Source organism: Petaurus breviceps, unplaced genomic scaffold, assembly GCF_028583685.1.
Source record: "Petaurus breviceps papuanus isolate PSGF00001 unplaced genomic scaffold, PetGlider_PUasm1.0 90281, whole genome shotgun sequence".
Classification (NCBI taxonomy): Eukaryota; Metazoa; Chordata; class Mammalia; order Diprotodontia; family Petauridae; genus Petaurus; species Petaurus breviceps.
The window spans coordinates 264123-290673 of NW_027187205.1; the positions used below are offsets into that span (position 1 = coordinate 264123).

General features: G+C 42.2%; 1 protein-coding gene across 3 annotated transcripts in view; it reads left to right on the plus strand.

Moving 5' to 3' along the window:
- Positions 1-26155, plus strand: part of SLC12A3 (solute carrier family 12 member 3) — a 52002-nt gene extending 25847 nt beyond the window's left edge. For 2 of the 3 annotated variants that reach the window (XM_069107776.1, XM_069107777.1), the window contains exons 18-26: positions 912-1018; positions 3814-3896; positions 3983-4054; positions 4428-4529; positions 6228-6339; positions 9226-9312; positions 13973-14108; positions 15473-15540; positions 21545-26155. In XM_069107776.1, the coding sequence (XP_068963877.1) occupies positions 912-1018; positions 3814-3896; positions 3983-4054; positions 4428-4529; positions 6228-6339; positions 9226-9312; positions 13973-14108; positions 15473-15540; positions 21545-21686 (909 nt within the window). In that variant the 3' untranslated portion in view covers positions 21687-26155. Of the gene's footprint in view, positions 1-911; positions 1019-3813; positions 3897-3982; positions 4055-4427; positions 4530-5062; positions 5420-6227; positions 6340-9225; positions 9313-13972; positions 14109-15472; positions 15541-21544 lie in introns of those variants that run through there. The other variant, XM_069107778.1, reaches the window with a different exon arrangement.
- The last annotated feature ends 396 nt before the right edge of the window (positions 26156-26551 follow it).

Consider the following 26551-nt stretch of genomic DNA (forward strand, 5'->3'; position numbering starts at 1 on the left):
AAAAAGCAGAGAGCCCCAAGTATGCCTAACCGGGGATGGACAGATGAGGGTCTGGCCTGCTCTGAATGACCTTCTCTGAAGATTCCATAGCCATCCCTAGCCATTCCTCACAGTCTTTCCAGTAAGGAAGTTCTTCCTGGACCCTAATAGCTCTGGCACTAGAATCCCTATGTCATAGAATCATAGATTTAGAGCCAGAAGGGACTTTGGAGGTCCTCGAGTCCAACCTCTTCATTCTACAGATGAGGAAACTGAGGCTAAGAGAGATTAGGTGATTTATTCAGGGTCATACAGCTAGTAAATGCCTGGGAAAATTTTAACTCAGGCCTACCTCTTGTCCTTGTCCCATTTGGCAATGTTTTTGTTTCATACAGCTTTCCATGAATTTCAGAAGGGGCAGGAAAGCTCAGTATGGGGAACAGTGGAACTGAATGTTTGGGGAGGGAAGAGCCTGACTTCATTATTAGAAAAAACAACTTTTAATTGTGCCAAGCCCATAGACCTCAGTTCTGGGTAAAGATGGATATGGCACAGATGGTCCCTGCCCTCAAGGAGTTTACAACCTAGTAGGAGGGCACTAATTTAGGGGAGCAGGCCAAGAATCATAGGCTTTAGAATTGGAAGAGAGCTTAGAGATCGCCTAAAATCTCATTTTACAAATGAAAAAACTGAGGCTCAGAGAGAATTCAAAAGTTTTTGTGCCTGGCTCGGGAACACGTGTGTGATGACTTGTATAACTTTCTCATTATGTGTAAGGCATACACTAGTGTAAACCTGTGGCCACTTCCAGAGCTGACAGGGATAAGGAAGCGTAGGAATGGCCGGTCCGGTGTTACATGGTGTGTCTCCAATAATGCACTTGCTAATGATGGAGAGCTGGCTAGATTTCTCCAGCTCTTCCTTGAATACAGGCAGCGGGTCTTGGGAAGATGAAGCCCAACATTCTGGTGGTCGGATACAAAAAGAACTGGCAGTCGGCTCACCCTGCGACAGTGGAGGATTACATCGGGATTCTGCAGTGAGTTTAAGTGCCTGGGGCTTTAACCATCCCATGGGTCTTCAGGGGAAGCAGGCCCCTCTCTCCACCAGCTCTTGAGTCCAGGCCACAGTGGGGAGGGAGGATGGCCAGCACGGGTCAGAAGAAAATGAGATCCTGAAGGTTTCTTAGGCATGGGCAGAGAAGGGGAGAAAACTCCCACACTATCTCCCCTACTCCCACCTTGGTCTTGACATGAAGTCAATCTGCAGAGTGCATCTGTAGTTAAAGCTCAGAAAATGATATGTTTGACAAATGGGTCGCATCTGTGAATTTGGGAGCTATCTCAGGGCTAATCCATGAATCTGTTCTCTCAACTAAAATGTCCAAATCATTTTCCTGCCTTAATGGCAAATGGAGCCATAGTGAACAAAGCCTATTGTGCAGGGAGCCAAGAGAACTTGGTTCTTGCCCTCCCACTATCCCTAATTAGTCATGGGACTCTGAACATATTACTTTCCCTCTCTGAGCCTGTTTCCTCTGTAAATTGATTGGGTCAGACAGTGTCCAAGGCCCTTCCCAGCTCTAACATCCTGAAATTCTAGTAAATTGTATTTCAGTGATGGGGCTATCCTTCTGACCATTGATGCTTTTTGGCCAGGCTCACAGATGGAGACTCACAAACCTTAGGAAGTTTGTTTCTGTTTATGTGAACTAAAAACAAAAACCTCTGATATCAACTTTTTTTTCTCCTTGTTTTAAGAGAAGCAATGGGGTCTAGCAGGAAAAGTACAACATTAGATGGTGAGAAACCAGAGGTCTTGTTCTGATTCTTCAACTTGCTGTGTAGTCTCTCAATGACACCTGCGTTTTAGAAGAGGAGCTTAGAATCCATTAGCTCAGCCCCGAGCAGTCTCTAAGGGGAGAATTTCCAACAGAGCAGCAGTCACATAGGGAGGATATTTGGGGACAAATACCCTCATCCTCAGTCACCAGTACTATACAATGGGAGTAACAATATTGGTTCTGCCTACTTCACGGGGGAATGAGAAGATTGAATGAAGTGCTCAGTTGGAAAGCACTTTGTAACTGGGAAAGGGCAGAGACTGGTCTGTGAGGCCCAGTTGTCATCTCCTACAGGAAATCTTTCCCAGTCCCTCTCAATTCTAGTACCTTCCCTCTGTTGATTATTTCCTATTTATCCTGCATATACTTGGCACATAAGAGGTTTGTCCATCATCTCCCCCATTAGACTGTGGACTCCTTTAGAACAGGGACTGGATTTTTCCTTTCTTTGTGACCCCAGCACTTAGAATTGTGCCTGGCACAGAGTAGGTACTTAGTAAGTGTTTAAGGATTGATTAGTGTTGAGAACTCTCGGTGAAGAACTTCCCCTACCAGCATAGGGAACAGCTCCTCTGTAAGGTACAGTCCTGGAGGGTTACCCAGAGCACTGAGGGGCTAAGGAGCTTGCCTAGGGTCACACGCAGGTCTGGGTCAGAGGCAGGACTCTTCTTGTTGCCAGGGTCCATTTCCTCTATATTAGGCCATGCTGTCTCTTGTAAAAGAGGCTAAAAATGTGAGCTAGTCAACTGAGGATCAATGAGCTGGGCCTTGGATAGTCAAGGTTGTGCTCTACAGGATAATTTGATAAAAAATGTGCGTATCATCAGGTTGTCTTTACTTGGCATTTGCTGTGTAGAGGCTCAGTGGCTCAGTGAATAGCGGCCTGGAGTCAGGAAGATCTGAATTCAAATCTCCTCTCAGACACTGTCTTTAGAATGTGACCCTGCGCAGTCACTAGCCCTCTTTGCGTCTCAGTTTCCTCATCTGTAAAAAGGGTTAATAATAGCATTTGCCTTATAGAGCTGTTTTGAGTATCAAATGAGATGATGTATGTGAAGCATTTTGCAAACCTTAAAGTGCTATATCATTAAATATGGTGCTAGTTATTATTATTGTGGCTGTTGTAGTTATTGTCGGGTAGGAAGAGAAATCCTTGCCCTTTGAAAACTGTTAGAAATAATACTGGATTCTGAGTCAGAGGCCGTTGTTCAGTCTCTGGTTTGTATCTGACTCTTCATGACCCCATGGACCATATCATGTCAATACTGTCCATGAGATTTTCTTGGCAGAGAGATTGAAATGGTTCACCATTTCCTTTCCCAGCTCATTCTATAGATGAGGAAACTGAGGCAAACAGGGCTAAGTGACTTGCCCAAGACCACACAGCTAGGAAGTGTCTGCGGCCAGACTGGAACTCAGGCAGATAAGTCTTGTCACTCCAGGCCTGGTGCTCTATCCACTGTGCCACCTAGCTGCCCCGCAAAACCAAGGTCTGCCTGACTCTAAATCCTGTGCGCTTCCCTTCGCACCGCCCTCTCCCTTGTTTCCTTTCCTTCCTCCTCAGCATCCCCTCACCTCCCAAATGTCATGGCTCCATGTTACCCCACCTCCTCTTGCACTGAGAGGAAAGCAGATCTGACCAACTCAATCATAATAAAGCTCTGGGGACTTCCTATGTTTTTCTCCTCTCAATGACACCTGCGTTTTAGAAGAGAAGCTTAGAATCCATTAGCTTAGCCCTGAGCAGTCTCTAAGGGGAGAATTTCCAACAGAGCAGCAGTCAGATAGGGAGGATATTTGGGGACAAATACCCTTCTAACGATACCAGTAGGCCATCATTCATGATACCAAGGCATAAGGCCTTCTCTGCGTATGGCACTGGTCTCTGGATAATTACGTTCTCAACTAGTGTAAGAGGCCTGTGCTGATTTCCTGATTCATGGGACTCAAAGTCCAGACAGTGGGCAGGACTGTGTTTATTCTTTTCCCAGTGATGCTTTTGATTTCAACTATGGTGTGTGTGTGATGAGGATGAGAGAAGGTCTCAACGTCTCTGAAGTGATGCAAGCCCACAGTAAGTGTTGTCCTCTGCATCTCAGCCACTCCCAGGCGACCATGGACAGTCTGTATTCAAGGACGCCTCTTTCCTCTTTCTTGTAGTTAATCCTGTATTTGACCCGGCTGAAGACCAGAAAGAAACCAGAGCCAATGGAGCTAGGCCATCTGTCAGTGGTATATGTCAGTCCCCTCTAGGATTCAGCCATCGGTGATCTGTCAGCCTGTGGGGCAGTTAACTGACTGGCCTAGGCCATATTATCACACATGCTTCCTCTTTTAGAGTCATGGTTGAAAAAAGGGCTGGAGACAGACTTGTCTATGACATAATGTATCTGGCTTTGGGGTGGCCTCAGGGTGTCCCCACAACTCCCCATGCCTGCAATAAAGTTATGATCAAGGAGCAGGAAATAAGGGCACTTTTTATTCTGACAAAGGGAAAAGAGAAAAAGTTCATGGATAAGAGTGAGGGAGCCACCTGTTCCCCAGCCATAGAGTTGTAGGTAAGTGTGTTTCTTGTCTCATGGATGATCCATTATCTTTTTTCTAGTGAACCCAGAAGTTCTGGTGGCTGAAGAACAAGCAAGCACCATATTCCAGTCTGAACAGGGAAAAAAGACCATTGATATCTACTGGCTCTTTGATGATGGAGGTCAGTAACCCCCAAAGTACCTGGAGATTTCTGAGGTATGAGTCTAAAAAGGAGCTTTTCTGCCTCTCTCTTTGCCATCCTCCATCCTCTAATAGGTTTAGGGACTGGAGTTTTTTGGCCATCTTTTAGGGCCATTTTTACCATGTCTTTGACATGATCATTCATGAGACACAGTAGTTTCTAGCAGAAAGAGTGTTGATCTGGGAATCATGTCCTGGGTCTTATTGATTGAGATTTATGAGTCCTAATTGATTCTTCTTATTTTTATTCTTCCAATAACATGTTATGAAAATTTGAATGAATTCTCCACCCTGTATGTCTTGGTCCCATGCTGTGAAAATAGGAACAAGTAGATGACTCTCAGTCCCTTGTAATTCTTAAGTCCTATGATGCTAAAGATATGGTCCATTCTCTTTCCTCCCAGAAATATGCTGATAATAAAACAATATAGAATCACAGTATTTTGGAACTGAAAAGAACCTACTAAACCACAGACCACCCCCTTCCCTTATTTTTCTGTGCTGGGGCCTCAGGTGCTGGCAGCTGGATGCTGTAGTTTACCTGGTGCTGAGATGGAACTACTGGTGGTGGTTGGTATGTGTCTGGTGTTGGCGCTTGCCTGCTCTACCACCCTTGTACCCAGGATCTCCCTCTGCTTTGCTGAGGTGGGGCTTGCCTCTGGTTTGCTGGGACGCCTCCTGTCCTGTGCTGGTCCCCTTTAGCCACAGCAAGAGGGACCTTTCCCATTAATCCGCCTAGCCTCCTGGGCTAAAAGACTGCTGTACCCTCTCTTTCTGTGGCTCCACTATTCCAGGATTTTTCTTGGGGCAATATTCCCTAGGTTTTTCAAAGTTTGTAAGGGAGGGTGACAGTGACTTACTGCTTACTCCGCCATCTTGGCTCCTGGAGGCCCATCCCTTATTTTTACAGATGAAGGAACTGAAACCTAGGGATTGGACTTGGTGAAGTATCTAAGGTCTTTTCCAGATCTAATAATAATAATAGCTATTTATTTAATAGCTATAATAATAATAAAAATAATAATAGCTATTATTTAACATAATACTTTATGTTAAATATGTTAAATAATAGCTATTACTTAACATAATACTTTACAAATATTATCTTATTTGATCTTCACAACTATCCTGGGAGGTAAATGTTATTATTATCTCCATTTTATAAATGAGGAAACTGAGACAGGTTAATTGACTTGCCCAAGGTCACAAAGCTAGTGTCTGAGGCTAGATTTGCAATCAGATTTTCCTGACTCCAAGTCAAATGCTCTATCCATTGCACTATTTATCTGTCTACAGTCTATGATCCTATACTTCTATTAACTTAATTTCTCAAGGCCAAAACTGATTTAGTATCAAGACCTAAGACAAAAGCTTGTTTTGTTCTCTTGATTCCCAGGCCAATGCCTAGTGATTCCATTTAATCACTTTGCTTTCTTTGACCTTGTAAGACAAATTGCAAATATCTCTCTTTTATTGAGGCACCTAGTCCAGTCCCTCGAACAAAAGTAGTTGGCATTTCACAAAAGGTTATTCATTTAGTGATAAAATCTACAGAGAAGATCCACAAGAGGCAGTAAAAGACTGTGACTCAGCAGAGGCAGGTGGGTAATGGGGCTGCCTCTGCCACTGGTTCTGATGGACTTTTTGACTTCTTTGATGTATCCTTTACTTTGGCAAGGCCTAACCCTCCTGATTCCCTATCTCCTGGGTCGAAAGAAGAGGTGGAACAAGTGTAAGATCCGAGTGTTTGTTGGGGGCCAGATCAACAGGATGGATGAAGAAAGAAAGGCGTAAGTGGGTGTGGATGGAGATTTATCTCTCTTGCCAGCAACTGGTGTCCTCTAAGTTTGGGGCATTCAAAGGTACTCGAGGATCTGATTATGACACTATGTGATAAAGCAATGGTATGCTGACAAATGTTTAACAACTGGCTCTCTGAAAAAAATACACAGGATGCATCAGTTTCTTTTTTTTTTAATTAAATTTTGTGTTTATTTTTAGTTTACATCGTTCATTTCGACAAGATTTTGAGTTACAGATTTTTCTCCCCATCTTTCCCCTACCCACCTCCCCAAAACAGCGATCCCACTGTATAACCCCCCCCCCCAATCTGCTCTCTCCTATATCCTTCCCCATTCCCCCTCTGACTTTCCAGTAGGGAAAGATGGGATGCATCAGTTTCTTAAGTCTAGATAATCAACAAGCAATAAATCAAGTTCTGGTCTGTAGTATTTTGCCAGCTTCCAAAGTTTAAATACTCATTGAAAATTTAGCAGTTGAGCTGGCTCCAGCACATCCAAGCTAAGGTTATTTAAGTCAGTTCAAGTTAACAAGCATTTGATAAGCAGCTACTGTATGCCGGGCACTGTGCTAAGCACTAGAGTCACAAAGAAAGGCAAAAAGAAAAAGTCCCTGCTCTCAAGGAGCCTCCAGTCCAATGGAGGAACAACACATGAACAACTATGTATAACATGTATAAACAAGACACAGACAGGATAAACTGGAGATAATCTCAGAGGGAAGACATTACAGTGAAAGTGGACTGGAAAAGACTTCCTGCAGAAAGTGCGGCTTTAGCTGAGACTTGAAAGCCAAGGAAGCCAGAAGACAGAGGTTAAGAGGGAGAGAGCTCCAGGCACAGGGAACAGCCAGAGAAAATACCTGGAGCAAAGAGAAGAGTGTCCTCTGCAAGGAACAGCAAAAGGCCAGTGTCACTGCATCTCCAGAGTTCTTGGAGGGGAGCAAAGAATAAAAAGACTGAAAAAGTAGGAAAGGGTCAAATTATGAAGGACTTTAAAGGTCAAACAGAGGATTTTATATTCAATCCTCAAAGTAACAGGGAACCCATGAAGTTTATTGAATAGGAGAGTGACATGGTCAGATCTGTGCTTTAGGAAGAGCAATTTGACAGCTGAAAGGAGGATGGCCTGGAGTAGAGACACTCAAGGCAGGGAAGCCAATCAGAAGTCGAGGAGGCTATTGAAATGGCAACCCAGTCACCCAAATAACCACACAGCAGGGAGTCTCACCTGGGAAGCAGACCCACAGCAAAGACTCCAAGCTCTAGTGCTCAAAGTCTGATTATTTTGAGACTCAAGTTGTTCCTATTACAGAAACATTTGAGAAATTGTTTTTGGTTTCATATCCCCTTTTCATACTTTTGAAAATGCCAGGTGCCCAGAACAAGCATATAGCACCTCTACTGTGAGCTAAGAAGATGGGGAGGGTGAAATTTGCTTTTTAAATCTTATCAGATATCATATTGCTTGCCTTGTCAATGAGTGGAGAAAGGGGGGTGGGCAGAGGAGGAGAATTTGGAACACAAAATTTGAAAAAAATCAATGTTAAAAATAAATAATAAATTTATTTTTTAAAAAGAAAATAAATTATACCGGGGAGGGGGTCATTCATGTGTGAGGGAGAAGGTCACACCTGGATGGAGAACTTTCTTCCCCTCTGGTAAAAAGCCAGTAAACAATGGGGGGGAGAGGTGGGAGTGGGGTGAATTATATAATTGTTCAGGGAAAGTGATAAGCAACTCAAGCAGGTTCTCAGGGACATGTCATTCTGGCAGCTTTCACCCTTAAACCCTATCCACTAGCTTCACTGGCACTAGCTAGACTGGCCCCTTGCTCTCTCCCTTTTTAGATAATTGTCCTTAAATGAGCAAATTAAACAATGTAGAATCACCTGTGAGGATACTTTGAAGACTTTCTCTGATCTGATGCTCCTATCCATACCTGTGCATGCAAACATATCTCCTTCCACTCTCAAGCACGCAACTTCCATTCAGTCCAGGCCAGACTTTTTCACAGAAACCAGTTGTACCTGTTTGGGCCTTTCCTTCCATCTTGGATTGTCTTCCTACTCTCCCCTTCATTTCCAAATCTTGCTCACCCTTCAAGACCCAGCTCAAGCTCTTCATCTCTTCTGTGATTCCTTCCCGACTCAAATAGATCCCTTCCTTCTCTAAGTGTTTATAGAACAAAAAGTCAGAGCCCCCTAGCCAGAAAATTGAATGTTTGCTGTTTCATGGGAAGGAGTCTCCGCTTCCCATTAAGACTCTAAGTCATCTGAGGACAAGGACTATTCTTTGGTATCCTTCACAGTGCTAGGCACATTGTAAGCACCCAGGAAGGCAGCTCTTTAGCAACCTAAGTACTCCAAAAATCACACCATAGGGAGGTTTCAGCTCTGAGTAAGCCCCACGTCTCAAACCCTTATATCTGTACTCAGTGTTTGCTTATCTTGAAACCCAAGTGTGTTTCTATTAGAGGAACATTAGAGAATTTTTTTTGGTTTTGGGTCCCCTTTTCATCCTTTTGAAAATGCCAGGTGCCAAGAACAAACATTTACAGACCCAACTGTGAGATAAGAAGATGGAGAGGGTACAATTTGCTCTTAAAAATCACATCAGAAGAAATGCAGGGGGTTTAGAATCTGACCTGCATTAACCCCTGTTAGCTGGGACCCTAGGCAAGTCACCATGTCTCTTTCTGAAAAAGTTTGAGAATAGTACATGCGATAATCAAACCTGCTTCACAGGGTTCTTATGAGGTTTTAAAACTCTTTGTAAACTTTAAAGCACTATAGAAAGGAGTTATTTTTATTTCTTGATAAGTGATTGGGAAATAACAACAACAATAACAACAAATCTACCTTTGCCTGCCTTACAGGATCATCTCACTGCTGAGCAAGTTTCGTCTAGGATTCCATGAAGTTCATGTCCTTCCTGACATCAATCAGAAGCCTCGGCCAGAACAGTAATTCTCTGTATTTTGGAGCTCTGGGACTCAGGGGCATAGTGGACACGATTAGGGGCAACTAGCCCACTTTACAGATGGTCTCACATGGGATCCCACTGTTTTTATATATGTCCCAGGAAGAGATGGCAGATCTCCCCTCCATGGTGAGATTCAACTTCTTAGGATCCTGGACAAGTTATAAAGTGGCAGATAAAGGTTTGACTTAGGGGAAAAACTACCTAACAGAGCTGTCCAAAAGAGAAATAGGCTCCAGTAGTATTCCTACCTCTGAAGGTCTTCAAGCTAAGGTGGGTTGACCCCCTTGTGAGATGTGTGGTGCACTGGATTCTTTTTCAGGTTTTTATTGGATTAGAAGGCCACTGAGGTCCCTTCCAACTCAGCAATTTTATGATTCTCTGAGAGAAAAGAAGGGAAAACAAGCATCTGAAGTCTCTTATTATAGTGGTGGTGGTAATGATGAAGGGTGGTTCTTTGTGGTTTCCTCTGGCTTTCTGAACATTACTGCCTAGGCCTTTCTCCAAGACACACCTGAAGGTGAGGCCTGGCAAAAGGTCTAAATCAGGGGTTCGACCTCCAGGTCACATATGGCCTTCTAGGTCCTCAAGTGTGACCCTTTGACTGAATCCAAATTTCACAAAGTCTGGATTCAGTCAAAGGGCCACACTTGAGGACCTAGAGGGCCACATGTGGCCTCAGGGCCACAGGTTCCCCACCCCTGGTCTAAGTATTTATCAAAGGTCTTTTGGCTTAATGAAAAGGGCACTAGACTTAGCATCAGAGGATCTGGGTTTGATTTTTTTTTTAAAGCAATCAGGGTTAAGTAACTTGCTCAAGGTTACACAGCCAGTTATTTCTGAGTGTGGTACTAAGTATCTGATCCCAGATTTGATCCCCAGGTCATCCCGACACTGGAGCCGGTGCTCTTACTCTCTGTGCTACCTGGCCACCCCTAAGCAATTGGGGTTAAGTAACTTGCTCAAGGTTACATGGCCAGGTGTTTCTGGGTGGGTGCTAAGTGTCTGAGCCTGGATTCGATCCCCAGGTCATCCTGACACTGGAGCTGGTGCTCTTACTCTGTGCTACCTGGCTGACCCTGGGCTTGATTCTTGACTTCACTACTGTGCAATCTTGATCAAATCCCTTTCTTTTGTTCTCTGGGCCTTGATTTTCCTCCTTTGTAAAAGCAGGACATCAACCAGATGACCTTTAAATGCCTTTTCTATCTCTAAATCCACTTATCCTGACACATGCCAGGTCACAGTTAAGTTTCTTCCCTTCAGAAGCTTTCCTGTCAGGTTTAGCAAGCATTTATTAAATACCTACTATGGGCCAGGAAGCATGCTAAGCCCTAGGAATGCAGACAAAAGTGAAGCACTTCCCTGCCCTCAAGAAGTTTATATTCTAGTGGGAGAAACAACATGAACTTAATAAATACATACAGAAAAAATATATATGTATGTGTATATATATATATATAGTGAGCACAAAGTGATTTGAGTAGTGAGGGCACAAACTGGGAAGAAGAGGAAGGATAAGGAGGGCAGGAAAGGCTTCATGTAGAAGGTAGCATTTGTACAAAGTTTTAGAGGAAACCAGGTTTTCCAAAGACAAAGTTTACCCAGAAAGAAGCCCTTCAAGCTGTGGAAAGCTTCAGACTCTGAGACTCAATCAATCCCTGAGCTTTGTATTAGGGATGCCTTTGAAGGGCCAACTCTGTCCATAGAAATGAATGGCTTCCTAGGCTCATCAATTCCTAAGCTTTCTCCAACCCTGGAATTGTTTCTTGTTATGAAATGTTCTTAGCCTGCTCAGGGAGGTCCCTACCGCTATATTTCAGGGTGATCTGGCTTTATGTTTATTCCCCACCAGTACTTGGAAGCTGGAAAAAGGAGAAACTGGGATAGTTTGGTTAAGGACCAGTCCCCTCTCCATGTAGCAACAAGTGTACTCCCCACATGAAGCTAATATGAAATCAATCAGCAAGCATTTATTAAAGCACCAACTAAGTGTCAAATACTGTGTTAGGTGCTGGGGATTTGTGTGTGTGTATATACTTAATAATATTTTGTTTTTTTCCAATTACACGTAAAGTTAATTTTCGACATTCATTTTTATGAGATTTTGAATTCCAAATTTTTCACCTTCCCTTCCTTCCCTCTACCCTTCCCAAGACAGCAAGCATTCTGATATAGGTTATACATGTACAATCATGTTAAATGTATTTCCACATTAGTCATGTTGTAAAAGAAGAATCAGAACAAAAGGGGAAAACCATGAGAAAGAAAAAACAAAAAAGTGAAAATAGTATGCTTCAATCTGCATTTAGACTTTCAGTTCTTTCTCTGGATATGGACAGCATTTTCCATCACAAGTCTTTTTGAATTGTCATGGATCATTGTATTGCTGAGAAGAGTTTAGTCTATCATAGTTGATCATCACACAATGTTGCTGTTACTGTGTAAAATGTTCTCCTGGTTCTGCTCACTTCACTCAGCATCAGTTCATGTAAGTCTCCAGGTTTTTCTGAAATCTGCTCTCTCACCATTTCTTATAGAACAATAGCATTCCATTACATTCATATGCCACAACTTGTTCAGCCATTCCCCAACTGATAGTCATTCCTTCAGTTTCTAATTCTTTATCACACCAAAAAGAGCTTCTATATTTTTATACATGTGGGTTTTCCCCCCCTTTTTATTATCTCTTTGGGATACAGGCCTAATAGTGGTATTGCTGGATCAAAGAGTATGCACAGTTTTATAGCCCTTTGGGCATAATTTCAAATTGTTCTCCAAAACAGTCGAATCATGAGGCAGCTAGGTGGCAGAGTGAATAGAGCACTAACCCTGGAGTCAGAAGGACCTGAGTTCAAATGTGACCTCAAACACTTGAAACTTAACTAGCTATGTGACCTTGGGCAAGTCACTTAGCCCCAATTGCCTTGCCTTCCCCCCCTCCAAAACAACACAATGGTTGGATCAGTTCACAATTCCACCAACGATGGTGCTGGGGATTTTTAATTTAAATTTGATAAAAGTCCTTGTCCTCAGTGGGGGGGGGGGGGATGTATTCATATAAGCAAATATAAAATAAACACAAGGTAAAAATATAGTGCAAAGTAAACACAAGGTAAACTAGATATTGTTGTCCATGACCATAATCTCTTCAACTGGGGAGGCTGAGGCTGGTGGATCACTTGAGCTCAGGAATTCTGAGCTGCAGTGTCTATGCTAAGTTGTGCACCAATATACTGAATACTTAAGGAATGAGGGGCTACCTGGCTGCCTGAGAATGGGAGAGATAGGCCAGGACAGAAATGAAGCAGATCAAAGCTTCCAATGCTGATGGGCAGTGGGACTGGGCCTGTAAGTGGCTCCTGGACTTCCAGCCTGAGCAAGAGAGGAGACCCATGGAGAAGCTGGTATGCTGAAAGTCCAGATTTATATAGAAAGTCTGATACATAGAAATTATTGTTGATTTGAAACTTTTCACTGTGATTCCTTTAAGTGGAACTCTAGCCCCACCTTTGGCCAGGCATTTAAAATAAGATTCCGTATAGAAAACTTTGATTTAAATAGTTTTTCAGAAATGTGCCTGCTGTATAGAGTAATGCCTTCCTGTACTCACACCTTCTACTCCCTCTTCTTCCATATTCCTATCACCCTCAGACCCTGACCTGAGAGAAGAAGGAAAGGGGTGGGAGTGGGGGGCAAAGAAGTGAGGTAACTGCAGTCTGTGACAAAAAGCCCTAGAGTTGGCATCAGAAGATCTGGGCTCAAGTCCCAGCTGAGCTATAGAAGCTGTGTAACCTTGAACAACTCGGTTCACTTCTGTAAAATGAGAATAATAATACTTGCACTACTCATATCCCAGGTTCTTGGGACGATCAAATGAGGCAATAAACATAAAGTACCTTGCAGATCTCATGCCAGCTACTATCATTAAGGGAGGGAGAGGGAGGAGAAGAAGAGTGAAGGAATGATTCAAGATCTGTTGGGGATGGATAAATGTGGAGGGATGGTATTGAGTCTTATTAGAGGCTGCTAGATGGCACAGTGAATAGAGCACTAGGCCTGGAGTCAGGACGTTGTTGATCAGTCATTTTCAGTCCTGTCTGACTCTTCATGATCTTATTTGGGTTTTCCTTGGCAAAGATACTGGAGTGGTTTGCCATTTCCTTCTCCAGCTCATTTTATAGATGAAGAATGGAGACAAACAGGGTGAAATGACTTGCCCAGGGTTGCACAGCTAGTGAGTGCCTGGGACCAGACTTCAACTCAGGAAGACTCATCTTTCTGATCCAAGTCCAGCATTCTATTCACTGCACCATCTAGCTGCCCTAGGAATGAAAGAAGACCTGAGTTCAAACCCAGCCTCAGATACTTACTAATCCTGTGACCCTGAGCAAATCATTTAACCTCTATCTGCCTCAGTTTCTTCAACTGTAAAATGAGGATAATAATAGCATTTACCTTCTCAAGGTTGTTGTGAGGTTCAGATGAGATTGTAGGTCACTTGGTGCATTGTAGGTATTATAGAAACGTTTCTTTTCCTCTCCCCTTCCCATCTCCTTATCACACCCCACCCCACCTCCATCCTCCTACTACGTGGTACACATTGAAGGAAGAGTTTCTCAAACTCTTTCTTCTGACTTCAGCACCAAGCGGTTTGAGGACATGATTGCCCCCTTTCGGCTGAATGATGGCTTCAAGGATGAAGCTACCGTTAATGAGATGCGACGTGACTGCCCCTGGAAGATCTCAGATGAGGAGATTAATAAGAACAAAATGAAGGTATAGTTGGCAAGGACATTTCTGATTTGGTGCCATTGTGGGGGGGGGGGGCGGCGCGCGGAGAGGGAAGAGGACAAGTGATTTGGGAACCTCCCACCTTCCTGTTCCCAGGGCATCTGGAGCAAATTAGCTGGACTAGTCTGATTTATACTATAAATCAGGCCATGCTGCCAGTTTTGTTGCTAACATGGGCTGCTGACCTTCATTTGACCCCTATATCTTTCCTGTCTCTTCTTCTCCCAGGTAAATGATAAGATGGGGTGGAATCAAATTGAATTGAATCTTGGAGCTGAATAAGATGTTAGATATCACCTAGGCCAATCCCTCATTTTTACAGTGGTTCCTTAGCCAAGAGAAGAGAAAGCAATTTGCCCCAAGACCCAAAGGGAGTTAGCAGCATGTCTAGAACAAGGATCTGGGCTTCCTAGGTCCAAATCCAATGCTTTCCCTCTTTACCATGCTAACTTCTCTACTTTTTAGTGGTTTCATTAAGATGATGGCTATCATCCCACCCCCACCCTCTGCAAATCTTCCCTCTACACAGTTGATCAACAACATTTACTGATCACCCTTGGTGTCCAGAGATCTTTCCTAGGTACTGAGGGCAGGGGGAGATAAGAGAAATAAAATAATTCTCTCACTGACCAAGCTTGTAATACCACTGGGAACTCAGGATCCCCACTCAAAAATTTTTAATTATTTAAATACACGTGCAAAGCAACATGTAAGAATTGCAAACTAATATATTTCACCAAGTATATCAAAGTTGAGTAAGGGTCAACTGGAATCAATCAGGAGGTGAGTTTGGCAATTAAATTCCAAGTAGTGCTAAAACTTCTCTATGTCTCCAGGAGACCAGAGAATGCACATTCATTTAGACCAGGGTTCTTAATCTTTTTTGTGTCATGGAGCCCTCTGATAATATGGCAAAGACTATAGACCTCTTTTTAGAACGCTATTTTTAAATGCACAAAATACTATAAATTATTTTCATAAAATGAATATTTTATGAAAATAAAATACATGAACTAAAAAAGCAGTTCTATTGAAAGCTATCAAAACATTAAAAAAATTAATGGACCCCAGGTGAAGAAACTGATTTGGTTGGGGGGGGGGACTTTTTTGCTTTTTTTTTTTTTTTTTTTGGGAGAGGGGCTTGCACAAGGTCACATAGCTAGTTTTATGTTAAATGTCTGAGGTCACATTTGAACTCAGATCCTCCTGACTCCGGGGCTGGTGCTCTATTCATTGCACCACCTAGCCACCCCCTGAAGAGCCTGTTATTTAAAATTAAGAGAGAGACACACCCCTAGACGGGCTGCTGTCCACACCATGGGTGCTGATGAGTTTTGTTCTCCCCTCAGTCCCTGCGACAAGTGAGGCTGAACGAGGTTCTGTTGGATTACTCCCGAGATGCTGCTCTCATAGTCATGTAAGTCAAGTCTGACCTGCTTGAGAAGCTTGTCCCAAGCCAGGGAGGAAAGACTTGCCTCCCTGGTTCAAAAGCATAGAGGGCCACAATCAGCTGGTAATTCTAATATGTTGCTGGCGAGGTTATCTATCCCCACTCTCATCCCAGAGCACTAGAGCTGGATTTGCTGATCCATAAACTCCTCCCGGAGACTGCAGAATCACTGACAACAGTGTTCTGACTCCCTCTTTTCTCTTTTCACATTAAGTCAGCTTCATGAGTGGAACCTGAGGTACTGTAGTATATTCTAGCAGTGTATCCCACTCAGGAAGAGGCACATTTTACTGAGCCACCTCTTTTGTCACTTTTGTCCTGTCTCATCTTAGCTGAAAGTCAAGGACTTGCATCCAGCTCAATTGTTCCAAACCTCTTCAATTCAATTTACCTCACACATGTTGAGCACTCATTCTATGCAAAGCATTGTACTAGGATTGAGGGAGTTGCAAAGATGAATAAGACATGGAATTTCCCTCCCCTCAAGGAGCTTTCAGTCTAGTAAGAGAGCTATTAGAAGTACTCATAATTCAAAGCAGAATGAAATCTGTAAGTGCACAAGAGCTTAAGGCACAAAGCATGGTGGGAGTTTGGAGGTAGGATAAATCACTTTTAGAGAGGCCTGAGGGACAGGAGGCGGATAAGTGGGAAGATCCACCAGGACCACCAGAGATGTCCAGTTGTACACTGCCAGCTTAAGTCCTGGAAGATTGCCAAACAGGTGCCTCTGCTGTATTTTTTCCCGTCTGGAAAGAACCATCAAGCATCACATGACCTGTATGTTTCAACAGCTGTGTGGCTCAACTTCTGAGTCATTTCTCCTTGATTATGGGATGGGTGGCATTAATAATTAGACAGGTATTAACAACTACAGAGAGTCAGCCAGGTGTTTATATCTTGTCCAAGGCCCTATTGTTCATGGGTCTGGTCTTGACCTGGTTCTACCATTTACTACCTGTGACTTTAGGAAAGTTATTGAAATTCTCTGGGCTTCAGTTTCTTCATCTGTAAAACTGGTTTATGCAGAACAGATAATCTGCAAGGCCCCTTCTAGTTCTAAAACCTATGACCTTATGATATCTGCTCTCTTAGGAGTTGGGAGGACATAATATTGGAAAGAACTGGCTTCTCTCAATATGTATAGTACTATTTCTGGGCTCAGAATGAAGTGCAACTCTCTTGGCAGGGGATTAGGGGAATGGAGCAGAAGTATTTGTAAGGCAATATGGAGGCATGATGGGGTACAGGGGTGTGGAGGGAAGAGAACACTATATCTGTGGCCCCTGTGATTAGAGTTAGTAACAGACCCTTGGTATCTCAGATCTTGGAACCACCCTAATGGCTCCCTAACTCAGCATCCCTTTACCAAATCAGAGCTAATGAATGTGAAATGCTTTGCAAACTTTAAGTACTATCTACATGTCAAGTACCATTGTTATGGTCTTATTTTTATTATTATTACTATTTTGAAAAAGGATATGGAGAGAAGATAGATCCTATACTATCCCCTGGTTATTTTGTAGTGGTGGTGGTGGTAGGATCTAAGAAGAAACTAAAGCAGAATTTGAGGTATTGTACATTTAGAGCTGGAAGGAACCTTAGAGGCACCTACTCCAATCCAAAATCTTCATTTTATAGATAAGAAAACTGAAGTATCCAATCCAACCCAATTTCTTCATTTTATAGATGAGAAAACTGAAAACTCTGCCTAAGGTCACACAGGTACTGATAGAAGTAGGATTTGATTCAAGGCAGCTAGTTGGAACAGTGGATAGAGTGATTAACTTAGAGTTGGGAAGGCCTGAGTTCAAATTATGTCTCATCTCAGCTACTTCTTAGCTATGTGACCTTGAGCAAGTCACTTAACCTCTGTGTGCATCAGCTTCCTCATCTGTATAAAATCAGAATAACAATTGCATCTACCTCTCAAGATTGTTGAGAGGATAAAATTGGAGAATATCTGTAAAGTTCTTTGTAAACCTTAAATCTCTATAAATGCTAGCTATGATTATTATTCTTACTACTGGTGCTCAGAGGAGATAGTGGTAGATTGTGTTTGGTAGAAATATTAAGGCATGGTTGGAGGGCCTGAAGAGAGTTTGGTGGGAAGTGAGCTCTCTCTGCAGTGGAAAGAGAACTGGAATTAGAGTCAGAAGACCTAGGTTCAAATCCTGGCTCTCATTGGCTTACTGTAAGACCTCCAGCAAATCATGTCGCATCTGTGGGCCTTAGTTGCATCAAAAGTAATGAGGTGGTTGGACTGGATGTTACCTGAGATCCCTTTCAGTTCTAAATTCCGTGAATCTGTGAGCCCCAGAGGGAAAAGAGGCATTTCCTCAGTAGGCTAATTAACACTGTATATTTCTTGGGGAATGAGGGGCAAAGTTGACATGAATACCTTGAGACTGAGCTTCCTAGCCTCCCAGAAAAAAATTGTGCCCAGCCTCCTTTCTAAAAATTGCCTGAAATGAATGATGCATTCTTAGTGACTACTATAAAGGCATCCCTACTCCAACTTTCCCTGGCTATTCCATTTGGTGTGGCCCTGTGGGAATTACACCCAGGGAAACAAGCAGAGGATTTGAGGCTTAGCTACAAGTACATAAGCCAGTACAGAGCACATGCATCACCCTAGAAAGAGTTTGGCCAGAAGTGGTAGGTTCACCTACATTTCAGAAGCAGTGAATATCCACTTGGGAAGAAAGCATTAGTTATGCACTAAAACAGCCATTCAGGTAGCATGTGTATGGATGTAGGTGTACAAAACTGTAGCCTAATGTATTTTGCTTTTATTTAATCTTGTTTGCCCCAAAACTTGAGCCAGTCTCTCCAGCCAAAAGCCATAAATCTTTATCCCAAACCCCAATGCCCCAGAAGTTGGGAGCTCCAATCCAAGGAACTCTCTTTTTCCAGGGTCTGAGTCAGAAACCCAAACAATCTCAATGGCTGCCTGGGCAGAGGGTATGAGTGTCCAAAAGCCTGTAGAACAAGTGACTCCTGGGGGGATAGAACTCCTCATAGTAGCAGGCCCCAGAAGAGGTCACAAAGGACAGTCAAGTCACATTCTATAGGACTATCTTTTTGGCCATCTGGACCAGTAATGGCTAATGAACCCTCCAACAAGAAGCTTTATTAGCCTTCTGCTTCTAAGCAGGCCCATACAAAACTATTTTTAGCCTGTTCTTTAAAATCTCTAGGGAGCGAAATTCCAGTTTCCCTTTGTGACTCTGGTTTCCCAGAAGGAATCTAATTTGCCAGAGTCCAGTACCACAACTCACCAATCAACTGACTTTTTTGTACTTAATAGTATTTTATTTTTTTCCAATTACATCTATCAACTAACTGATTGATAAAGCAACAAGCATTTATTAAGTGATTACTATGTAGCAAGTCTAAGCACTGGGGATACAAAAATAGAAGTAAAACAGCCCTTGGACTGAAAGAACTTATATTCTAATGGGAGACATGTATACATAAATAAATAAGTACAATCAGGATGTATGTGAAATGGATACAATATGATTTGGGGAGGGAGAGTAGTAGTTGCAAGAGGGATACAAAAATGCTTCATTAGAAGCTGATACTTGAGTTGAGTATTAAAGGATACATTTTATTTGGGACTTTCATCATACTTTATGGTTCAAAAATAAATTCTGATTATTAGTTCATCCATTTAGTGAGAAAGGTGAATTTACCTCTCCCCATTTTACAGGCAAGAAAACCGAGGCACAGAAGGCCTTGGTCCAAAGTATAGTAGGGAGTCTTGATTCTCAGTTCATAATAAGATCTATTTCCCTAATTTTTAAAAATAGCCAAGAGGAATTTTTTTTCACATGGCCCTAATGAGAGACTTTAGAGCTGGGAAATTGTCCCTGAGGTTATATTTTATGGCCCCATATCCCAGATTTTTTTTTTGCTAAGAATAGCTGGCTATATAAGTAAGACATTTCTCTGCTTGGGGGTGAGGGGGGGAGAGAGGGAAGGGAATTCCATTCTAGGGATCAGACTCCCCCCTCCACTTTAGTTACTCTCCTGGGCAAGAATATAAAGATTCCCTGGCTGATGTGTGGATGGGATCCTAGGATTTCAAGATTATAGATTTAGAATTGGAGGGCCCCTCAGTGGGTGCATATAACAAGCCCCCATGGAAGTTCCCACTTTTGACAAAGGTAATTTCAACCAGTTACCTGGGGTAGAGGGGAGAGGGGTTATCCAGCTGATCAGAAGTTCTCCACTCACCTCTGCTACATGGAGCTGAAGAAATGGAGACCCAGAGGGCCTAAAGACTTGTTTGGCACATAGTGGTTGTTTAATAAATGCTCATTTATTGGTTAATTGATTACTACCCAAGGTCACAAAGTGGAAGAATTCGAATTTGAACCTAGCTCCTCTGTCCTCCAATTGAATTTCTATCTATATGCCTCACAAACAAATGAAAGAAAGCAATTTGGAAATTTGACATCTGGCAAAAGAAGAGCTTCTCCTCTTTCCCACCTCATTTCCTAATAATTTAGAAGTACACTGTAGTGAGTCAGTCTGAAGGCCTGGGTTCAGATTTCAGCTTCATCACTTGTGTGATCTTGGGCAAATCACCAAATTGTTTTGTGCCTCAGTTTCCTCATTGGTAAAATGATGGAGTTTGCTGTCCCTTCTGGGTCTATAGCTACAATCCTCTGATCTCAACAGCTTCAGTTTCCTCAACCATAAAATGAAGGGGCTCATCTAGGGGACTTCTAAGCTCCCTTCTGACTCTCATGGTCCCTCACCCTGCTGCTGCTCTCTGGTCAAAGGAGATGTGACTGGAGAGGATAAGGCTTAACTCCAGTGAGGAATCTTTAACAACAGCATTTCGTGTGGTAAGGGGAGAGTGAGGAACAGAAGTGCCCAAATATCCAAAACATCCTAGCCTTTTCAAATCACACTGGTAGGAGGACCTGGTGTCTCCCTCCATATTAGATCAATCCTTTCTATGGAGCAATGCTGACATTTTTCAAAGAGCTTAAATGATTACTCTATTGTTTTGAGACAATTTGCCAGGGCCATGGTGCTACTATGACATCACAACATAAAACAAGATTAAACATTTGTCTGAATATTCTAAATTGAAGTTAATTGCAAGAAGGATAGTTAAAATGAAAAAATTTTAAAACTCTACCAGCTAATATTTACTTCCGTGGCAATTTTCAAATGGTCATCCAGAGGAATTATAGGCAGGCAAAAAGGAACCAGCAGAGCAAACAGGACCTGGGTTTTCTCCCAGAAGTCAGCAGCCTACTGTTTGCAGAGCACCATATGATTTGAATGTGGTACATTGCTAAGTAGACAATAGACTCAGTTCTTGTGCTCAAGGACCTTACATTTAATGTTGCGGGTAGGGTGGAGCAGGGGTGGGGAACCTTTGGCCTTGAGGCCTCATGTGTTCCTCGAGGTCCTCAAGTGTGGCCCTTTCACTGAATCCAAACTTCACAGAACAAATCCCTTTCATGAAACGACTTGTTCTGTAAAACTTGGACTTAGTCAAAAGGCCAAACTCAAGGACCTAGAAGGCCACATGTGACCTTGAAGCAGAAGATTCCCCACTCCTGGAGGGAACTGGGAACAGGACAAACTACATAAGAACCACAGAACTGAAACATACCCCCCAGCTCATCACAGCTCTGCTGAGCCACATATGTGGGTACCTGGAAAGGGATGTGGAAGTGATCCCAGTGACTCACAGTTAGGATTTATCTAGAAGGATTTCACAAAGGAAGAGGTAAGTTTTGATCATATTCTTGAAGAAGTGGGAAAGCCATGAAGAGGAGAAAGGGGAGATCTTTCCAGGGATGGGCAGTGGTGTAAGAGAAGGCCAGATAAGTCCTATGGAGGGGACAATAAACCCAGCTGCCAGACTGAAAGACAAAGCAGGAAGCTGGGTATAAATGGGAAAAAATCAGTACTTCCCCTCATGTTGCTTTTTCCTGCCTTGCAGAACCTTGCCAATAGGAAGGAAGGGAAAATGTCCAAGTTCCCTATACATGGCTTGGCTGGAGACACTATCTCAGGATCTGAGACCTCCTGTCATCCTGACCAGAGGAAATCAAGAAAATGTTCTGACATTTTACTGCCAATAAGGCCAAGACTGGACCTCAACTCTCGCTGCAACTGCCCACGTGTGAGAACTGGCTGGTCCTTTTTCTCGGGCACTGATGATTCATGGTTATACTGCAGGTTAAGCAGAGACCAATGACACCATAATAAGCAGATTTCCAAGACTGACTCAACTTGATTTCCCTTAGCCAATGTGCCTCTCAGATCTCGTCTTTGGGCAATGCTTCTTAACCTTCTCTGGGCCATGGACATCTTTTGTAGCCTGGTGAGCCCATGCACCCCTCCTCAGAATAAGATTTTTAAACGTAAAATAAAATATGTAGGATTACAAAGGGAGCAAATTATATTGAGATGTAGTCATCAAAATACTAAAACCTAAGTTCACAGGCCCTATGTCAAAACCCCTTGCTTTATGGTCATTATGGATTAGGGAACTATTAGAAGGTATTGAATAAGGGGGGAAATATCTTGATCCACATTTTATTTTTGAAGTTTTATTTTGGGCATCATTATAGCTATTTTAAATTTGTAACTCAATTACAGTACAAAGCTCCTAGGTCAAAGTCACATGTGTGTTTGTTAGTACTTTTTAAAGTACCCTTCATTTATTCCTTCTACTTTGACATCAGGAAAATATCATCTGGGTCACTGCCCATTACCAAAGGCTCTTAGAAGTTGGTGTTGTATCAAGAGTGGTGGTCTTAATGTCAAGAGAGCTTGGGTTCAAATCCCAAACCTATCACTCACTGCTTGAATAGACATTTAACCTCTCTTGTTTATAGTCTCCAAACCTGTGAGGGGCACTGGACAAGGTGCCCTTCTAAGGGCTCTTTCACCTCTAAATCAATATCCTGGGCAATGCTATGATATTCTTTCTCTAGTGACCTTTTATCCAGTGAGTTCTCACTTGGGTTTGCTCCCTGACCTTGATTTATTTGGGGAAAACACCCCAGTTCACCATGGTGGCTTAATTATCTCAGAAAGGGGGGAAGCTGCCTATAAAACCTTGGTGATTATCAAGAAATGAGAACAGTTGGGTTTACAGGGTAAAAGGGGGGAAGCAAAAAAGAAGTAGCTTAAAAATTATGTGGCAAGATATATAAGGAGCTAATGAAAGGATATGCTGGAGGGGGGGAGTAATAAAATTGGAAGAGGTAGAAGATCTGGGGTAAGATTGGAGTGTCCATATGGCAGACGTGACAAAGTTGAAAGGAAGAGAAGTGGCAAGAGTAAATAAAAATGCAGTGACAATGAGAGACCAAAGTTGGCCCCAAGCAAGACTGAATGAAAGATGAATGGGTGAAGGGGCAAAGAAGAACTATCAAATCCAAATGAATGAGAAGGGAATATATTATAGGAGTCAGAGGCAGAAAAGATGAAAAGATGCAGGTGGAGCAAAGTAAAGCAATTGAATCAGTACAGTTACCTTCAAGCACACATTTTCCAACACCATGGTCAAATATATACAAGGCAAGGAATATGTGGCATAGAGTGGAAAGAGCACTGAATTAGGAGTCAGGGACATCTACCAATGGTTCTGCCATTAAATAGCATATGATATTGGGCAAGCCACTCTATGTATCTGTTTTTCAGTTTCCTCATCTAAAAAATAAGGGGGTTAAGATAGATCTTCTCTCAAGGTCCTTCAAGCCCTCAGATTTCATGATTCTGTGATCTAATAAAAAAAAATAAAAGAGACAGCATGGGACAGGGCTTAGAGTCAGGAAGATCTGGGTTCAAGTCCTACTTTGGGCATAGAGTTGCTATATGATCATGACCAAGTCATTCAATCCCTCAATGTCCAAAGCATTGGTTCTCAAATTTTCAGGTCTCAGGGCCCCTTTACACTCTTTAAAACTTTTAAGGCTCCCCAGAGAGTTTTTGTTTATGTGAGCTATATCTGCTGATATTTACTTTATTAGAAATTAAAATATCTTAGTGCTATTATTAAGAGAATTTTGACTTCAAAGACTCCCTGCACCATACTCTGAGAACCATTGCTGTTAAGGACATGCCAAAAGAAAAAAGTTACCAGTCTACATTAGTGGAGGAAATTCCCACACTGGGAATTCCCTTACTCAAGTAAAGTCCAGATGTTAATCCCACCCCCAAAAGAAATAATGAGGCTGAATCATTTAGTTGATGATATTAGTGAATTAGTTGTTGTATTCAGACAACATGGAAAAATAGGGTGACATGATTGGGGCCAAGTATGAGTCTAAGCCCCAAATCCCTTCCAGCTTTAGATAATGATCCTGTAATCCTTCCTCCTTCTTACCTGCTCAGTGAGAGAATAAGAAATTTGGCCAGACAGAGTAATAGTGTGGAAACTGCATGATTGTTCTACCATATCACCTTGCTCTGTGGAGGTGCTTAGCTGTGCAGGGTCAGATCATCCCTATCTGAGTTGACAACTTGAATTATATTTATTAGATCCAACCATTGCCTCCTACTGCATAGGTCAGCATGTCTGGGAATATAGATTCTGTTATAAAATCCCAATGGCCTCATAGGAAAGAACCACAGAGCACCAGCTGCTAGGGCTTTGTGGGTCTCCTAGGAAGGAATTTCAGAGAGACAGGGGCAAGAATCACCAGATGTGGAAGCACAGAAAGGTTTTAAACTGTTCAGAGGAAGAATGAGATTATAGACATATTCCAGTTGTGAAACTGGATTTGAATCACAGCTCTACTACTTACTTGTGATCTTGGGCAAATTATTTACCCTCCCTGGGTCTCAGTTTCCTCATGTATAAAATAAGGGCATTGGTCTCAGAAGTTCCTTCCAGTTCTAAATTTATAATCCTATGATCTATGATTTTATTGGTAGATGACACCTCCTTTGTGAGCAGGCATGAAAAATGTGTATAGTCATCATTCTGTATAGTCAAGGACAGGAGTTCTCATTTAGCTCATTTCATTGCTTAAGAGTAAAGTAGTGGGGCATCTAGGTGGCACAGTGAGTAAAGCGCCAGCCCTGGAGTCAGGAGGACCCCAGTTCGGTTCTAGCCTCAGACACTTAACACCCACACAAAAAAAACTAGCCATGTAACCTTAGGCAAGTTACTTAACCCCAATTGCCCTCCAAAAGGCAAAAAAAATTTTTTAAAAAGAGTAAAGTAGGAATAAACAGTGAGCAGAGGATACGCCCTTTAGAACAGGAAAGGTTATCTTTTGAGGTCTGTGGACAGAAATCAGACCATTTACAAATGCACTAATTCAAATGCTGAATGCATCTAACAAGATGCAAATAAAAACTTGATTTCAGGATGAAAAAAACAACATGATACAAAAACACAAATTTTTTCATCTTTTTAACCATTTAAAAACTGATTTTTTTAAAAAAGTAATCATCAATCATCACCTTTACTGAATTTACAAAAAAAAAAAAGTAATCATCAATCATCACCTTTACTGAATTTACAATGAAATGGTCAGGTTGATGTAAAGGGAATGCTGGATTTAGAAACAGAAGACTTGGGTTGTGATTCACCTCTGAACTGTGATTGAATTGTCTGACCATGGGCAAATCACCCAAACCTCTCTGTATCCCAGTTTCCCAATCTGTAAAATAAAGGGACTTGTCTAGAAGACTTCTTCCAACTTTATATCTATGATTCTATTAAGAAAAACACTTTCATTGTTTTTTTTTAAGCCAGCAAGACTTTCATTAACTTAATTACTTCATAACTCACTGTTTTCCAATTCTGCAAAGGTGATTTTTCAAAATTAACTTTATTATTTAAGCCCTAGAGTTTTTCTTTGTTCTTGGATGGTTTCCATTTGTCATTTGTTTCTGTGCATGGTTTCTATGCAGTTGCATACTATGTTCATAGGTCTGGCACCTTACGACTTGCTCCTCATGACCTGGTGTTTCTCAAGAGTTACTGGGGATCAGACTTCAGTCTTTTTTTTTTCTCTTTGGAGGGCAATTGGGGTTAAGTGACTTGCCCAAAGTCACATGGCTAGTGTGTCAAGTGTCTGAGGTCACATTTGAACTCAGGTCCTCCTGACTCCAGGGCTGGTGCTCTATTCACTGAGACACCTAGACACCCCTAGACTTCAGTCTTGCACAAAAGTCTGCCATTGTCCTCTCCTTTATGCCTCCCCTTACTTCAGATGGGTTTGTTCTCGTGTGGTGAAAGAAATAGGAAACTATTTATCCTTGGTTCTAATGAATGTTTTTATGAATCTGCAGGTATGAATCATACTAGCTATGACTCTCAGAAACTTAGCTAGTGAAGGTAATTATGTGTGCATTGCTTCCAACCCCTCCAAACCGGCTTCAATTTTTTGATATGACAAATTGAAACATTTGCCTTATCCAAGGTCAAACAGTCTCTAACAGAAAGGCTTAAAATTTCCGACTTAACAATCAACATTATAAAAACAAAAAATGTTTAAATGATTATTGATCTGAAAGTTATGGTTTTTTAAATTTTTTTAATCACCTTTACTGAGTTATCCAAATGAATAAAAACATATTAAATTGAGTTTGGTTTTCTTTTGAACCAGAAAGACTCTCTATGACAGGTCCTATTTGCTCTCACTCCTTTAGGCTTTGCTACCTCGTTACAGCTTATTTTCTCACTCTTTTACCTTAAATCTTGCTGCAGGATGTAGAATCTAGCTTTGGTTTCTTCCCAAACCTGTTTTCAACTTTGCAAATTCAGCGCTTGCTCCATATCTTCTGCAATGGGCAGATTTTCAGCCCAACAGGTTCAATGAGGTCTAACTCTTGGAGGAGAAACAGAGCTGGCCTCATTGAGAGGCAACCAGTAGCCTGGAAGGGCACTGTTTGGTGTGAAGGAAGAAATGGGGTTGGCCTAATTGACTTGAGACATGAATACCCTCCCACTTTATTTCAGGGGAAATAAGGCAGACTCAGG